An 18,659-nucleotide genomic window follows, 5' to 3' on the forward strand; every position below is an offset into this window, starting at 1 on the left:
GATCTGGGGACCCTCAGATCATGAGTCTAGTGCGTTGTCACTGAGCCATTCAGTTCGTAACATTTCATAGTTTTATTGTGGATATAAGCTAAAACAAACCAGTCACAGCTAATGTAGGTTACCCACCACAGATAATGTACATTACCTGCCACAGTTAATATTTGACGGACACATTATCTGTCACAGGTAATGCTTCACAGATATACTAACAGGAAGCTTTGGGGCACGTTACCAGTCACAGATAATTTATTTCTGTAACATTACCAGTGTCAGCTAACTTTTCGTAACATTACCATCTGCAGGTAATCTTTTTGGAAAGATTATCTGTCACAGGTAATGTGAAAAAATATTTTTTGTCAGTGTGCTCTTTCTTCACACCGTAACTGGGGTTATTTTGAACCGATTTAAAAAAAAAGTTTGATACAGAATTCCTGAGGTTAGGTTTCACGATACATTGTATTGGTCTAACGATGTAGCTGCTGTTGCTATACGAATTTTCAATAATTGTTTCTTGTTATTTTATTTTGTCTTGTTAACAAAAGCGATTAAACCACAAAAAAATAACGAGTGTGAAGTTTGCGACCAGAGCGAAGCGAGGGCCGCAATTCACACCAGTTTAATTTTTATTGAAGACATTCATCATTTTATAGACAATAACGGTCTAATATGAGCATAAAACCAGACCAGAAACAGAAATTAAAGTTGTGAATCAAAAATTAATATCGTTTTGTAACTTCACGAAGATTTTCAGTAAAACTAAACAGAATTCAATTATTAATTAAAAAATCTATTAAGAAGCTCAGGTTCAGAGAGTCAAGGGATCTGACCCACCCAACAGGCGGGACCTATTTTTCGAACATAAAATGTAAATTATGCAGGATAGATTATATAAAATCACAACCTATTAGATATAATAAAAAATCTCAATCACGGTTTATTATATTATATAAAACTCGACCGGAACGAAGTTAGTTAATAGAAGCAAATAAGTAAATAAACAAGAAAATGAGAGTAATAATGAAGTAATTTTTGAGGACTGAGGAATTAGTGAGTTAATGCAACATTTTGTTACATTTTTCGATCAATTAATTTTAGAATTGGTGTGCTACTGGCTTTAAAATGTTTTTATCTCCTGTAATGTCATAAATTCACAATTTGAGTGCCACTTTTAGAATCAAAATGGGCTAGATTTAAACACGTCATTCACAGAAGGTACGTTTATTAACTGAAAATTTCGATAATTTCTCATTTGCGCACGGCTAACTTCGATAATTTCACATTTATTCACGGAAAACTTCGATAATTTCTCATTTATTCACTGAAAATTGACAAATTCTTGACAGTATACTAGATGTGTGTTTTATTTGTGGGGAATATGAATGAGTGAGGGCGTCATGTTTGATTTTTTAAATTTGTTTTTTATGGTGATCATGACATTACAGGAGATAAAACCTTGTTCCTAACACGGTAGTAAATGGGGGTTTTAAGCACACGATGTGTTGCCGAACTCGCTTCGCTCGTATCGGCAATTTCACATCTAATGCGCAAAACAATCCCATTTACTACCTTATTATGAAAATAGCTATTTTTTGCTACACTAATATCCCAACAAAATCTCTACGAGAAAAGTGTGACACAGTCTTGGTAGATAATACAACTTCTAAAATGAATGATATCAGCTTCGTTACGCAAAAATTAAATTGTACACCCAATTAGTTCAAACAAGCTGGTACTTTCGATAATGGCTTCGGTGTTTTGTCCACCAAAATGTCATTATATTTTCATATTGTGTAGGCCGTAGACTATTTAAAATCCTCAATGTACTCGATTTGTAGAATAAATTTCGTACGCCAAGAACTAAGATAGAAAACTACTCGATGTGTGTAAAGTAGAGCCCAGGCCCGGACTGGCCATATGGTGAATTCGGGGAATTCCCGATGGGCCTTTTGGATTTTTGTATGAGAATTTTTAATTTGTGGGCCTTTTTAAATTGAGTTGCATGGAGCCCCCGATGGGCTTTTTCGAGCCAGTCCGGTACTGAGAGCCAAACATTTAGAGCCTACCTAACGCAATGAGTAATAATTTCTAACAGAAAGACCAAAACTAATTGATCAATTGAAAACAGAACCTGACTTGTATCACTTTGCATTTAAATCGTTCGGTATTTATGTAGTTGGTACAGTAATTATTCAACTGAAAAATGTGTACATAATGTCTCAAATGAAATTGATGGCTTCGAACTAAATTGAATGAGAGGGCAACAGGACATACTTATTGTATTAGCTTTGAAAGCGCTGTGGGTCTTGTGGAACAAGAAAAACTCTCAAACCACACCGAATATGAAACCTTATTTTGAGTTCAGTTTACAAATCAATTCAAAATTCGAAAAAAAATAGCGAGACACAAATTGCACATGATTCTGGTGATCTCGTTCTCAAATATTTTCTTGTGTTCTGTTAAAAAAGAATAGGAGAACGAGATCAGAAAAATCTGTAATTGTTGTGTCACTATTTGTCTAACGCGAAGTCAATTTTTTGAGTATCGAAGCTTAGCACTAGCGATATAACTTTTTTTTTAGAAGTTGAAACACAAGGGCTGCGCTACTAACCCTAAAACATCAAAAAAGAATAAAAAAGAATGAAAGTTGAGAAATACCAGAGAAATCAACTCGAATCCCAAAATCCATAATGGGAGCTCACAGCTAGCACACTACTACCATATCCACAAGAACATTCCAATGCAATATCTCTGATTCCTGACCACCGATTTTGATATACTATTTTGATTATAATACGTTCGTTTTGTATTTCAAGTGAGAATATTTTAAAAATCAATTTGCAATGACATAGGACAGCTTGGCGAAAGTAAAATTTTCGCGTGTACATAGTGGTACGCCCAAAGCTACTTCGTTTGCTTTTTTATGGAAACGCGCGAGCACGACTGCCGCTCCAGCCATGATAATTTTTTCATAGCACTGTAAAAAAAAATTCGGGAAGATAACATCTAAAGTGTAATTTTATTCTGAAACTCGACAGACAAAAAAATGTGAAGAAAATTGTGTGGTGTATTTTATCTACTCCTCGTTATCGTCGGAATTTGGCTTTACGACAACGATTCCTGGTCCCGCTGAATCAGCAATTTCTTTCTTTCGATTCATGCGCGAACGTAAATTACAAAACAATCGCAATGAGACAAAGTACAGCAGCTCGACAATGCTCAAAAATGACGCACCCATGAAAAGTCCAAGCAAACCACCGCAATTCGCCAGAAAATCAATTGGACCATACAATTCAGTTGGGCCATACATACGTTTCGATGCGATGAACTGACTTTCTTTGAAAAAGATCGACAATCGAGCGGGTTGCAAACTAAAGGTGGAATGATATGTTACGCGAGTCACTTCAGACAATTTATGGAAGTACTTTTACCCTGGAAATTCGTCCAAAGGACTGCTGTAAGCATTAAACCAAGACACCCAATCAAATGAACCTTGTGAAATTTCCGCATCATATGTTATCGAAGTGCAAGCAGGTAAACAATTGCAGGCTTTCACTCTTTCAGCGCCAGGCTCAAGGGTCAATCCTTCCGTAAATTGTTCCTTTAACAATTTGTCTTCTGCTGCATTGTAACAAGCGATTTTCGCAGCTCCGCAGATTGGTGTATCCTTATCCCTTGGCATGGAGAATTTCACACATCCACATGCCCTAAACAAATGATAAAGAAATTAACCAAGTGAATTGTTTAAGTGAAGGAAATCTTTTCATACTGCAATGTGAAGTTCGCTAGACATTCCAACTCGCAGTTTCTTTGAGTGTACACTTTCAAAAAGCGCAGCTTTCGTTCCGATGCAAAGTAGCACTGTCGCCTAAAAACCAAAGGGACTCTCTTATTCCACTTCCTGACTTTCATTTGAAATTCGTAGCTACTTAAAACCATCTTATTGCCTTACCTGTTCGGTTCATAATGTCTCAGTTCTTCCGATGTAGTTATCATGTTTGGCTTTACTGACACCAACACCTAATCATGGATTTTATTTAAATTTGGTATTGCATGTATTAACTAATTGGAATTGACATTGAGAATACCTCCTGATGCAACGTCACCCTGAAATAGTGTTTCGACACCTGCGGGACTTCACCGGGTGTGTGTAATACAATTTTGAATCCTTGTACCGGACCACGACAGATATATTCCAAATTTTGTTCGTACAATGCCAACAGAACGAAAAGACCGAATTGTTGACCAGAACCAAATATGCGGTACGGATATGTTTGTGGGTCTATTTCGAACGAAGTGTCATATCCATCTTCTAGGTTCCAAAAAATTGCAGACATATTGTGGTCGATTCGCGTGTAATCGGGACTTAGGCTACACAAAAATTCAGTTGGTTATTTGTCAATCAATTTCCTAAATTTCATCTTTACTCTTCAGTAAATAGCTCCGAACCATTCAGTGTGTTGAAAGTAAAGCATAGCCCTTCTTCGGTCATAATTTCTTCAAAGTTCTGGCAGTAGTCAACCAAGTTTCTGAATTTGCAGATATACAATGTGTCGAAAGAACTAGGAGCAGTCTGAAACAAATTATTAACACGATCTTTTATAGCATTCTTAGAGCAGAGGCCACACGTGCTTACATCTCTTAGTAAGTCTGTTATCGAGCTATTCGTAAAATTTGTACCGAAATCGAAATGTTCTGTTAAATGTGATTCACAAATTTGAACCACAGCCGCCATTAATTCGTCCCTGAATTAAGAATTTCACAAAATTTCTGTACGATAAATATAACTTTACGTACTCCTCGTCAGTAATGTTAAATGGAGGCTTCTGCGTGGCTGCTATTTGGTGATATACATGAGTAAAATTTAGTTGTGACATATTGGCTTTAGTTTCGGGGCAGATTGTCACAGCTGAAAGTAGTAGATATATGAAACTAAAATGGACACAAGAAAATGTAAAGGTCATAATTATACCTGGAAATGGTATTTCCCATACTCGTGTTAATCTCTCACCAAAACTTGCAATAATGGGACTTCTATACCACTTAATATAGACACTTTGAATTGAGTAACCACAACAAAGCAGAGCCAATGCAAATGCTAACATCCACCAAACCCTGCATTTTAATCGTAATTATTGGTCAAATAATTCCATAGGCAAAACTGTAGACACCTTTCTATCCAATGACGCTTTTTATCGGTAAAATATCTGACACCATGAACCGCATTTGAACGACAATACTCTTCGAATAGTCTCATTTTAGCCTGATAAACGGTTGAGGCATAATAGTAATTTACATGCTTATGCACGGTAAAGTGCACTTTACATCACTGCTTGTGACAGGGAAAATGCACTTACCGTCCACAAACATGTAAAATGTGTTACGTCACTGCTTGTAAATGCTTGTTTAGGCACGTGTGATTACTCCACTCGCCTTCGGCTCGTTTACACTCGCTCACACTCGCTCACACTTGCCTAAACAAATATTTACAAACAGTGACGTAACATACTATTATGCAACTAGTTGCGAAAAGTGGCAGTATTTGTCATTAGATGTGATGTTATCAAACGAGCGAGGCGAATTCGAATAATAATAATTCGAATTCAGTTTCCACAGTCACTTCCATTTTTCTAACTAAACAGTAACTTTCAATTCACTCCAAGTAAGAATCGCTCTCATAACTTTGTAATTTCATAAAACTTCGAGAGACAAAACAGCCTAAAACATAAACTAAGAAACTTTTATGAAGAGAAGTAGTAACTGTAATTATTGCACAGTACAACACTAAACCAAACCGTCCAATGAGTCAATTGCTGGTGATATTCCCCACAGTAAAAGTTTTATTATAATTATCCAGTCATCTGTTAAGTGCGAAAGTGACTGAAAAATTTCAAAGAATATCACGCTTTTTATAAGAGTTGGTGAAATGACATTGTCAAGGATATTTTAATACTAATATGTTACGCCTAGAACCTGGCAGCGCAAACATTTTTCTACGAACATGACAACAATACAATACAACAATACTGATGGCACTGCTTCTAGCCTTTGTTGGAATGGTCAAAGCAACTGATCATTGAAATAAGTTTTATGGATCGTAGTAAGCAACTTTGTGTCTGGAATATTTATTCGTCAGTAATAAAGAAATCCTTGAAGAAACAAGAGGTAGTCCATCCCTTTTCCTACAGCCTTATCACTCGAATGACAGACGTCAAGAATCCTCCAAATTTTGATACATTTATGTGTACACTTAAATATATTGTGTGTTGGAACTCATATGAAGAAATAATGACAAAAGTGCAAAACCTATTGTGATGCCATCAGCCTCCAAATATTTTATACTGATATTTTGCACATTGCAGTAGCATATCACTGCTAAAGATAGGTGACGACGCATTAGCTGATTTGTTTTTGGACCACTTCCGGCTGCTATGGTGAATTTATTTTTCTTGCTTTCGTTTTTAGTTTTCGCTTTTTTGTTAGATGGGGTTTCAACATCTCATTCCATAGCGACTATTTTACTTATTTCAATTTAAAGGATCTAATAGTTTCTTTTAGTACACCCAAAGCACCTAGCATGGTAATAGAAAAAAATGAAGTACTGCTTTAATCGAAGTTAGCGAATATTTCCTTTTTTTTCTTTATGTCACAGCAAAATTACCATTATTAACGCTCCTAATAGTATATTACTTCCGAGGTTCCAAGTTGTGTATTTGATAAGTGGGGTGTTATTCAATATTCAATTAAGTACAATGCTTTACGTGATTAGGCAATGTAAATAAAAATGAAACATGTCGTAACACGTAAAGGTTATATTCGTATAAAAATGCTACTCTATTTGACGTGGTAAAACCTCTATTACCCAGCTAGGCGAGTTAGCACACCGAAATTATTTATTCCCTGTATGAATGAATGAATGAATGAATGCATGAAAAAATTCTATTGCGCCAAAATTTGTTTGATACACTATCCCGTTTCAGTACTCTATTTAGAGTACCACTCATGCTTCTGCCCCGTTTCAGTACTTTATATAGAGTACCACTCATGCTTGAAGAGCGTTGCATACTGTCAATTCAAGCGTATTGGGATCTACATTGCGATTTCCACGTCGTTCAACGGTTGGCTTCACCTGAAACTATAGTTGTTCCGTGTTTCGTTATAGTTTAGTTTTCACAAAACCAACCTGACCTATGATAATCGATTATGATATATTTACAATTAGAGTACATTAAATTTGGCCTGGAAACAGCAACGCAACATCTAACACAAGTTTAAATTCCACAGAGATTGCAGAACTGTGTACAGTACATGCAGGTATGAATTACTTATTTTCATGCAATGGGACACAATTTCAGAATTTATCTCATAATTTGATACCGGTTGATAATGCGAGAGTCAGTATTTAGTTATTTTGTAGAGAACCTACGTCAGGTAAACTTCGAGGTAAGTCTTGAAATTAGTTTAAAATTATTATTTCAAGGTATAAAATATGCCAAAATTATAATTTTTGTTTCAGCAAAAAAGTCAACTCCATAAAATATCGTCTTTTTCTCAATTTTAGGCTTTGAAAGAAACGATCATCGCAATAGTTCGAAGCAATTTCAAAAAGCTTACATGTCCCAGATTATTAATCAACTTACCTATTCAGAAATACCACACGCGCGGAATAAATTTTGACGTGAGCTTATTTTGTAGCTCAGGAGAAACTCTACTAATTTCTATCATTAATTTTTTATGAATATCCTCTCAAAAAACTACTTTTTTTTGAAGCATCATCACTCAAGAATGTACTCATCTCCACATATTTGTTTCATTCTTTGGATACTTGTGCACTTTTGTGCTAATCCAACAGGCCTTTCTTCAATGTTTTGTGCCAAACTCCAAAGCTATGAGTGAAAAAAAAATCATACAAATTTGGACCACCCTAATGTAGAGAGTTGTGGATAAATGACACTAGAGTTTCGTTGGTAGCAAAGTGGTCCCCATAAGTATTTCAAAATTGGGACCCTTTTCAACACTACGATGCAAACTTGTGGCACCACAAAGTTCCCGGATACAAGTAGTTTTTGAAAATAGAAACCTCTGCCCATAGAGGTAGACTACCTATAGGGATTATGAACATAAATGCGTTCGAAGTAATTAGTATTTTTTTTGATACCAACATACCCTCGAAATCCGGGGCGAAAGTAAAAAAATGCAAGTTATGTGTTTGAGCGGGGAGAAAGAAAGAATACATAAAGCGAAAGTCAATATACATAATGCGAAAGTCGACTACATAATAGGTAACGTCAGATTTTTCGTCCATAAATGCCGAACCATAACGCTAACCCTAAATCCTGACAATAAAGCCCTTGACTGAAAGTCAGGGTCTTATGAAAGAAAATACCCTTAAATGTCCGTAACGCTAAGTTCACTTTGATATTTTGAAAATGTTCTACATTGGCAAAAAACGTTAAATACAGAAAACGTCCGTACACTTGTGGACTCGATAACTCGAGTAATTCTTTACCGATTTGCAAAATTTTGGTTTTAATCGAAGGAGAATGAAAATCATGAGGTTAAGTTCGTAGATGGGCAATATTGGGGTAATGAGATGGGAGTAATTCTCAAGAGAATTTTATTCCTTGTTACCGCGATAACTTCCCTAATTCTTATCAGATTTTCAAATTTTGTAGGTTATTCGACGAAGATTGAAATTCTTGAGGTTAAGTTTGCAGATGGATAATGTTAGAACAACGAGATGGGAGAAATTCTACACAGACGCTTTTCCTTGTGGACTCGATAACTCGAGTAATTCTTTACCGATTTTCAAAATTTTGGTTTTAATCGACGGAGAATGAAAATTATGAGGTTAAGTTCGTAGATGGGCAATATTGGAGTAATGAGATGGGAGTAATCCTCAAGAGATTTTTTTACTTGTTACCGCGATAACTTCCATAATTCTTATCCGATTTTCAAAGATTTTGTCTTAATCGACGAAGATTGAAACTCTTGAGGCTGAGTTTGCAGATGGATAATGTTCGAACAACGAGATGGGAGAAATTCTACACAGACGCTTTCTCTTGTTACCGCGCGATAACTTGAGTAAAATTTCTACCCGATTTTCAAATTTTTGTTTTAATTGACAGAGAATGATATAGGAGTAGTGAGTTTGGAGTAATTGTAAATATAACTTGTTATACCACGACATTTTTGCAACGGATTTCCAGAAAAATTTCTTATTTGACGAGTTGTGAAATTCTGGATTTCTGGTCTAACAATTAAGAAGTACTTCCCAAAAGAGTTTTTGCTTGCTTGCTTGAGAAACTGATAGCTCTAGTAATTCTCAGAGGCTTCAAAAATCAATTTCGACCAGTAGCGTAATTCATGTGGTTAAACTCGAACATTGGAATTTAATTGGACTAGTAATCTGGGATATACGACAATTTTTGCGTGAAATCCGTATTCTAAAAAAGAATTTTTTTCGTTCCTAAAATGTTTGAACGAGTGTGAACTTTGCGGCCAGAGCGAAGCGAGGGCCGCAATTCACACGAGTATTATTTTTTCAAGAGGTAGGCAAGAAATACGCCACCTTTTCAGCGCTTTTAGAAGACTATATAGGAGACTCATATTAGGAGTGAAACGTACGTCGCTAGACCTTCCACTCATTGCGCTTTTTAGGAGACAATATTCAATCGTTGTAAATATTGTTTGTTTGTATTCTTCTCAGTGTATGTATAACATACTCAAAAATGCCTCTCCTGATCACATCGTGTTATAATTTCCTATTTTCCATGTTTAGGCTTATGAATATTTGAACGAGTGTGAACTTTGCTACCAGAGCGAAGCGAGGGCCGTAATTCACACGAGTTTAATTTATTCAAGAGGAAGGCAAGAAATATGCCATTTTAAAAGAGTTTTTAAGTACTCATACTTATTGGATGTAAAACATCGCTCGCTGAACCTTCGATTCACGCAGCTCTGAAGAAAATTAAATAAATTTTGAGTTTTCTAAACACCCAGTGAAAATAAAAGAGATACTCAATTAATGATGTAGCAAAGAGACTAAGAGACCATTCTTGTTTCGCTTTTTCATCTGACTATAATTTTGTGTTTTTCAAAACAACAGCTTTTTTAAAAATGGTAAGACAAGTGAGACTGGAATTATTGAAAGTATTGATAGTCAGTCAAGGGAAATGACCCACCCAAGTGGTGGGGCCTAGTCTCTCAGGAGATGTTGGTCCGATTGGAAAACTAATGGCTTTGTCGGAATCCTGAGATCATGCACTACACAGTGGCATTTTGTTTGATCAGAATCCATCGAGTCGAAATTTAATTATTTTTGCATTTGCCTTTATTGTTTGACATTTGCCTTTATGGTCAGGATTTAGGGTTAGCGTTATGGTTCGGCATTTATGGACGAAAAATCTGACGTTACCTAATGTAATAGTCGACTCTTGTCAATAAGTGTACTGCGATCAAAATTGAAATAAAGCGTGCGCCAGTGCTCTTATTGAAATTAACATACGAAGTTGATACTTTTTGTTGCTGAATGATTTGTTAGTTATTTGTTAATTTTTGTGTGTGTTGTTGTTGTGATGGCTAAATAATTAAATTTTTGATATACCAGGAGGCTGCCGCCCCCTGGACCCCCGCATTTTCTGGCTAAATGTCTTCATATTTCAACATTTTGTTCTGCTGTTTGCGATACGTATAAACTTTCGATGTTGGTATCAAAAAAAATAGTATGAACGACTCGGGGCAAAAGTAAAAAAATTCAACCGTGTGCGAGAGTTGATGCCCGCCCCTTGTCATTCAATGTACTATTATCTGAACCCGTGGCTTTGGCGCTAGAGCTCTCGACTCATAAATGACCCGAGTTGGCAACGAAATTCATTCTGCCTTGCCCATGCTTGTTATGTAAAGTCAGTGCCTATTATTTGTGAAATTGCAAAATTGCATGTCACAAATTTCTCAAATTTCACGAGATTCGTAGACATTCTTTTATAATTTTGAAACCGCATTACTTTCAGCGAATCTAATATTTGAAATTGGAACACTACGACTTGTCGATGCTTGTAGGTCAACTACCGTATACCAATGTATGCTGTATCAAGAGGCGGGATTTTCCTCAGCGTCGCTTCGCAACCCATTCCTATCAATTGTCGACGTTACAGCGCTAAGGGAAGCGATAAGAAAATATCTGAAAATTCGTTCTAGCGTGATGTATTTGGTGCAAACAGGGACGTGTCTTAATTATGTCACAAATACAAATAATTTATCATTATCGCATACGCGGTGTGATTCCACGAAAAAATTATTCACCTAGGATATATAAACAAACAACGGCAGTCACAGAGAACGGACGTGTTTATGCGTTGCTCTCTAAAAGTGTTTCTTTTGTGTGGCTGTGTGTGAATTCATTTTCGATTTTGTCTAATTTCTGTGCCAACTTTTACGGCTTTGGTGTTTTTATTTTGCTGTAATGTTTAAATGGTGAAATTATTTTAAAGGTTTTATTAACGAAGTCAAAGTGTTGTTCTCGTAGGTCATTTTCTCTTTGATCAATAAAGTCGTTCTCGCCTCATTGTGCGATATCAACAATTGTGTTATTTCCTTTGTTATTTAACATGTGCTTCGTGGCGTCGGTTTACGGATTAACAATCGACTCTACCAGAAGCTAATGCTAAATTACGTGCTCGATTAATGTACGAAAATGACACATTGCCGTATGGCATCTGGCAGTCAATTTTAGTGCAGGTAAGGTACAAACGCTTCGGGTTCTCATTTGACACCCCAAAACCACATAGCAAATTTTTACAAATTTGCTGTGGTACAATCCCAAGATACAGAAACTATCTTGTACTCCAAAATGACCGCGAGGTTTAACAGATCTATTGATTGATACGTTGTATGGATGTCAAGGGATATGACGAAATACGAATCATTCAAACGCTACAACCTGCAACGCCAGAACGAGTTCAGTCACATGGTGGCATGGCGATTTATACGAAGAGGCAACTCATGGCCTATGGTGATTAGACACTTGCTATTACCTAAAACTAATAGCCGTAACCGTAACAAAGTCGGAAATATCAAAAAACCCAACATTCGCTTTCTCCATAAAAGAAACCATATCGACATAATGTCAATAGTAGAAAGAGCTACAACATGACAATGTTGATAGCGCCATCTTTGGGAAAATGTACAGGTCAATTAGTGATGGTTGTGGTATTCGCATACCACCCACGGCTTGGAGAATTCACAACGTATGGGACGTTAACACACGGTCGATTTGTGAACAATCTAAGTCGGGAGAGATATGATGTAAAATCACAGTCCATATGATCAAGAGACTTGTACAATAGCACAACAGGCCCATCTGAGGCTTAGGTGCTGGGCTTACACCCTCCCATCTAATCTAATCTAATCTAATCTATAAACAAACATTATGCTTCTGTAAATTGTCAAAGTGTCATTCGCATATCTTGTTGTCTCGTTTTCGCTTATGCGATAATAAATATTATGTACGTATGACAAAGCGGTCGAGGCTTGCCGAGGTGAATAATTTTTTCGGGGAATCACACCGCGTATGCGATAAAAAAGAATATGCACGTATGACAAGCCGTCTCGGCAAGCCTCGACCGCTTTGTAATATGTGCATAATATTTATTAACATCCACTGGAGATTCTCCAGTACACTTCAAATTGAAGGAATTGAATGAATGAATGACATAGAATGCAAAGTACTTTATTAGAATTATGACACGAGGCACAGTATGATGCTGAGGTTCATGAAGTAAATTACAAAAATATATTAATGATACTTATAAAAGGTCCTTGTCTTGGTCCATTCACGCAGTTCCCTGACAGCTGAAACCGTATGCCTGAAACAGTTTAAACTGTCACTCGTTGAATAAATTTATTGACTTAAGCGATTGAGTAGGTATCTAAAAATTTTCTTAAATTTCGCAAAATTTCACAAATAAGAATAGTACATTAGTACATTAATTAATATCAACATTTAATACAAACTTCGTGTACAAATGAATTATTCCGTGATTTATTGTGTCAAATTGCAGCACACTTTATTTACAAAAATTGTAGTTACTCGTTCATCGGCTGCCTTTTTAACGTACTCTTTTTCGTACCCTGAGAAAACAGCTACTAAAACCTGCGAGCCGTCGTCGCGTTTCACACCCCATTTTGTCCACGAATCAACTGTCGTCTGTACCTTAAACGGTAATGCAACTTTGATTGCACCATCCGGAGCCAAATCAATTCTTTTCCGTACGCCAGCCAATGCTGACTTGAAGCATGCCAACATGGGATGATATGTGGTAAATTCACCGTTATCCAACCGGGTCTTAAATAAATCGTTTACAGTAAACGTTGTTTTTGGCCTAATATATTTCACGAAGAAAGTTGTTCCAGCGTCATTCAATTCGACGGTTAAGTATTTAACGCCACCGGGCAATGTAACGACAGTCAACACTTTCTGTTTTCCAGTGTCAGGGCATTCGAATTCCTTCGTTAATGATGGATAATTCAAATGCGAGGTATTGGCTCCGGTACTGTCCATCTTGACATCGTCACTCGGACGACTGGAACTCTCCGGAGTTTGTTCAACATCATTATTGGGTTCTTTGTCCTCATCGGATTCGGAGTGTCCGTCCACTTTAAGTAAAAAGACTGACTAAGAGACCTAAAAGTACACCATTTCTTTACTCGACTTACAATATAGACCGTTCACTCGTTTGTTCATATTCAGATGGTTTCGTATAACTTGGGAAGTGAACGAGCCAAATACTTCCGGAATCGTCTTTTGCAAATCGGCCGGTTTGGAAAATTTATTTACTTTTCCTTGTTTCATAAGTTTATTGAGCATGGTATCTTCTGGACCTCCGTTTTTCCATTGTCTTGCTTTCCCCATTATAAGATAAATTTTTGATAACAACAAATTCACAAACGATGTAAACCGCGAATCGAATTATGCAATAGTCGCGATTGCTAGATTAATATCAACGATCAAAAAATAATTTCGGGAAGATAACATGGAAATTGCAACTTTTATTTTGAAACTCTAAAACTCTAGACAAAAATATTGGAAGAAAATTGTGTTTTTAACTCGTATTTTATCTACTCCTTCTTATCGTCGTTATTTGGCTTAACGACAACGATTCCTGGTACTGCTGAATCGGCAATTTTGTTCTTTCGCTTTCGATGCATGCGCGAACGTAAATTACACCACAATCGTAATGAGAAAAAGTACAGCAATTCGACAATGCTCAAAAATGATGCACCCATAAAAAGTCCAAGCAAACCACCGCAATTAGCCAGAAAATCAGTTGGACCATACAATTCCGAACGTTTCAAGGTGATGAACTGATTTTCTTTGAAAAAAATTGACAATCGGGCAGGTTGTATACTAAAGGTGGAATGATATGTTACGCGAGTCACTTCAGACATTTTATGACAGTATGTTTACCCTGTAAATTCGTCCGAAGGAAGGTCGTAAGCATTAAACAAAGACGCCCAATCAAATGGAGCTTGTGAAATTTCTGCATCATATGTTATCGAAGTGCAAGCCGGTAAACAATTACAGGCTTTCACTCTTTCAGGGCCAGGTTCAAGAGTCAATCCTTCCGTAAATTGTTCCTTTAACAAATTGTCTTCTGCTGCATTGTAACAAGTGATTTTCGCAGCTCCGCAGATTGGTGTATCCTTATCCCTTGGCATGGAGAATTTCACACATCCACATGCCCTAAACAAATAAAAAAGAATCAACCAAGTGAATTGTTAAAGTGAAGGAAATCTTTTCATACTGCAATGTAAAGTTCGCTAGACATTCCAACTCGCAGTTTCTTTGAGTGTACACTTTCAAAAAGCGCAGCTTTCGTTCCGATGCAAAGTAGCACTGTCGCCTAAAAACCAAAGGGACTCTCTTATTCCACTTCCTGACTTTCATTTAAAATTCGTAGCTACTTAAAACCATCTTATTGCCTTACCTGTTCGGTTCATAATGTCTCAGTCCTTCCGATGTAGTCATCATGTTTGGCTTTACTGACACCAACACCTAATCATGAATTTTATTTAAATTTGGTATTGCACGTATTAAAACCAACGAATTGACATTGAGAATACCTCCTGCAGCAACGGCACTCTGAAATAGTGTTTCGACACCTGTGGGACTTCACCGGGTGTGTGTAATAAAATTTTGAATCCTTGTACCGGACCACGACAGATGTATTCCAAATTTTGTTCGTACAATGTCAACAGAACGAAAAGACCGACTCGTGCACCAGAACCAAATACGCGGTACGGATATGTTCGCGGGTCTATTTCGATCGAAGTCTCATATCCATCTTCTGGGTTCCAAAACATTGCAGACATATTGTGGTCGATTCGTGTGTAATCGGGACTAAGGCTACACAAAGATTCATTCGGTTATTTGTCAATCAATTTCCTAAATTTCGTCTTTACCAAAGCACTGTCAAGCACCGAAGCTGACTTTGACATAACTCAATTAGAAGGCCAAAAACACACCTGTTGACTATTTTGTAAAAATTTTTGATAGCCGTTGTATGAAAAAGAATAGCCAACTTTGATCGGTTCAGTCCTCTATTTGAGTGACGGCAAAGTCAGCTTCGGTGCTAGACAGTGCGTTGTCTTTACTCATCGTTATACAGCTCCGAACCATTCAGTGTGTTGAAAGTAAAACATAGTCCTTCTTCGGTCATAATTTCTTCAAAGTAATGCTGGCAGTGTTCAACCAAGTTTCTGAATTTGCAGATAAGCAGTGTGTCGATAGAACTCGGAGCAGTCTGAAACAAATTATTAACACGATCTCTTACATAATTCTTCGAGCAGAGGCCACACGTGCTTACATCTCTTAGTAAGTCTGTTATCGAGCTATTTGTAAAATTTGTACCGACTTCGAAATCTTCTGTTAAATGTGATTCACAAATTTGAAACACAGCCGCCATTAATTCGTCACTGAATTAAAAAAAAAATTAAAAATTTTTTGTATGTTTTCTTGAAGAAAAGACGATGTAGCTCAGCATTTTATGTCTTCTGTCTGAAAACAGAAGAAGACTTGACCACAACATTGAATGTGAATCGGACTACGGACAGCTGACGTTGTTGACAATTCGAGTAAATAAACAAACAAACAAGAAGTGATTGAACCTAGTCACGTGATTCTTGCTTGTATGGAAAAACATTTTTTGTCGATAATTGGAAATTACACACACGGAATTTTGAAAACCGACACATTTTCTGTTTCTGTGTTTTACTTGAGTTTCTGATTTCTCCAAATAAAAGCACATGCAAAATTCATAAAAAAACCAGTAAAGTACGAAAGAGAAAATGTGTCGGTTTTCAAAATTCCGCTAGTGTACATACTATACAAAATATTCTGTTGGTATATAAACATTTTTCTCAATTGACGCGATTTTTGAAAAAAATTTCTAGTGGTCACGAAAAATCGCCGAAGTTTGTATGGATTTTTTTTCCCCATACAAGCCCATGTTAGTTGAAGAATCTGTGATAATTTATATGACGAAACTGTAAAATCAGTGAAATTCAGGTAAAATGCTAAACAGGATCTGATTCTGTGAATAAAGATAAGAATTATGTATGTTTTACAGCCACTGAAGATGTCATCCAATATGATGCGCGAAATATTTGGCATAAAATAAAGACAGATAAAATACTGAGCTACATCGTCTTTTCTTCAAGAAAAGTAACAGAAAACATAAAAAATCGACAGCTCATTGAGTGAAACTCATCACTCAAAAAAGAACACGGAAAATTTTTGTACGATAAATATAACTTTACGTGTTACGGCATGTTTCATTAGAGAACGTTAGCTAAATGGCCGCTAACGCTAATTTCCAACGCTAAATCCCCCGCTAACGCTAAAATCAACGGTAATCCCCTGTCAATAAATGGCACCATTGTGAATGCATACACATGGACGACGAAATTTTCGATTTATTATTCATTTGTTATTTTAAAAGGTCATCCGGATCAATATTTTATTACTGCAATCCGTAGATCTAATTTGCAGTGTTTAACCTGCAATTGAAACACCTGAAAATAATTTTGTGATTATTACTCCCACAATGTGATCGGATTAACATTTTATCAATGGAATTAGTAGATCTGAATTGTAGGAAGCCAGCGGTATTAAGCTGGAAACGTTTTTTATTCTCTTTTTAATGTTACAAATAGTATCCTCCACACGACGAACATGCAGTTGGAAAATGTCATTCGTAAAACGTTTTATTGCAATCAAAAGTGAATAAAACTTTTCCAGCTCAATACCGCTGGCTTCCTGCAAGTCAGATCTACTAATTGCATTGATAAAATAATGATCCGATCACATTGTGGAAGTAATAACCACAAAATTAATTTCATGTGTTTCAATTGCAGGTTAACCACGTGTTTGTTGTGTAGTTGAGGATGTTTGTCGTCGAACAGCACATTGTTAAGTTTATAGATTTTTATAGATTTTTTCCAGCACAGTGTCGCTGCCTTCCTGCAAATTAGATCTACGGATTGCAGTAATAAAATATTGATCCGGATGACCTTTTAAAATAATAAATGAATAATAAATCGAAAATTTCGTCGTCCATGTGTATGCATTCACAATGGTGCCATTTATTGACAGGGCATTACCGTTGATTTTAGCGTTAGCGGGGGATCTAGCGTTGGAAATTAGCGTTAGCGGCCATTTAGCTAACGATCTCTATTTACATTGCCTAATCACGTAAAGCATTGTACTTACGAGGATCCCAGTTGTCGGGTCGGGCTTTAACACCCCACTTATCAAATACACAACTTGGAACCTCGGAAGTAATATGCTATTACATACTCCTCGTCAGTAATGTTAAATGGAGGCTTCTTCGTGGCTGCTATTTGGTGATATACATGAGTAAAATTTAGTTGTGACATATTGGCTTTAGTTTCGGGGCAGATTGTCACAGCTAAAAGGAATAGATAGTACATATGAAACGAAAAGGACCACAAGAAAATGTAAAGCTCAAAATTATACCTGGAAACGGTATTTCCCATACTGGTGTTGATTTCTCAGCAAAACTTACAATAACCGGACTGTGGTCCCACTTAATGTAGACATTTTGAATTAGTTTACCACAATAAAACAATGCTGATGCAAAGGATAATATCCACCAAAGCCTACATTTAAATCGTAATTAATGCTCAATTCCTAAAGGAAAACTGTAAACACACACCTTTCCATCCAATGACGCTTTTTTTCGGTAAAATATCTAACACCATGAACTGTACTTGAACCACAGTACTCCTCGAATAGTCCCATTGCAGTCTTATTAACGGTTGAGACATAATAAAAATATTTTTTTTTACTAATGTCATAGGGCCTTTACCTGTACAAGCGGTTTTGCGTATATAATCCGTTCGGTTCGTTTGTCAATAGGTGCGGCCGATGAACTGTTTGTTTCAAAGGGTGGCTCCAGATCCGACCTTAAATTTTGTTTCGTTGAAAGAATAAGATTTTTAAAAGAACTCAAAGAGAAAGAACTAGTAAAGCAAGAAATCAGAATACGAATGGCACTCTAAATTATATTTTATATTATAAATCCTCTGTTAGCCTAAAAAATTCTGCGAAAAGAAATTTCATTACACTCTGAAAAGTAAGC

The 18,659-nt window shown here is 36.5% G+C and overlaps 1 protein-coding gene and 1 pseudogene across 1 annotated transcript; both read right to left on the reverse strand.

Annotated features, from left to right (window-relative positions):
- Window positions 1-3,073: 3,073 nt before the first annotated feature.
- Window positions 3,074-13,909, reverse strand: LOC119071408 (pickpocket protein 28-like). The gene is made up of 11 exons (XM_037176287.1): window positions 13,714-13,909; window positions 13,128-13,653; window positions 4,970-5,112; window positions 4,795-4,906; window positions 4,634-4,742; window positions 4,425-4,570; window positions 4,086-4,368; window positions 3,950-4,017; window positions 3,767-3,865; window positions 3,429-3,704; window positions 3,074-3,368 (listed from the first exon to the last, which is right to left on the reverse strand). The coding sequence occupies exons 1-11, from the start codon at window positions 13,907-13,909 to the stop codon at window positions 3,074-3,076; spliced, it is 2,253 nt and encodes a 750-aa protein (XP_037032182.1).
- A 145-nt stretch (window positions 13,910-14,054) lies between these two features.
- On the reverse strand, window positions 14,055-18,319 carry LOC119071409 (annotated as a pseudogene).
- Window positions 18,320-18,659: the final 340 nt, after the last annotated feature.

This window comes from Bradysia coprophila, assembly GCF_014529535.1.
Source record: "Bradysia coprophila strain Holo2 chromosome IV unlocalized genomic scaffold, BU_Bcop_v1 contig_144, whole genome shotgun sequence".
In the NCBI taxonomy this organism is placed as follows: Eukaryota; Metazoa; Arthropoda; class Insecta; order Diptera; family Sciaridae; genus Bradysia; species Bradysia coprophila.

Excerpts from the sequence above, each read along its gene's own strand:
- LOC119071408 (XM_037176287.1), bottom strand. The coding sequence starts at position 13,909 with ATGGGGAAAGCAAGACAATGGAAAAACGGAGGTCCAGAAGATACCATG. Across the intron at positions 3,866-3,949 it reads AGACATTATGAACCGAACAG|GCGACAGTGCTACTTTGCAT; the intron begins GTAAGGCAATAA and ends TTTGGTTTTTAG. Across the intron at positions 3,369-3,428 it reads CCTTTGGACGAATTTCCAGG|TTTGCAACCCGCTCGATTGT; the intron begins GTAAAAGTACTT and ends TTCCACCTTTAG.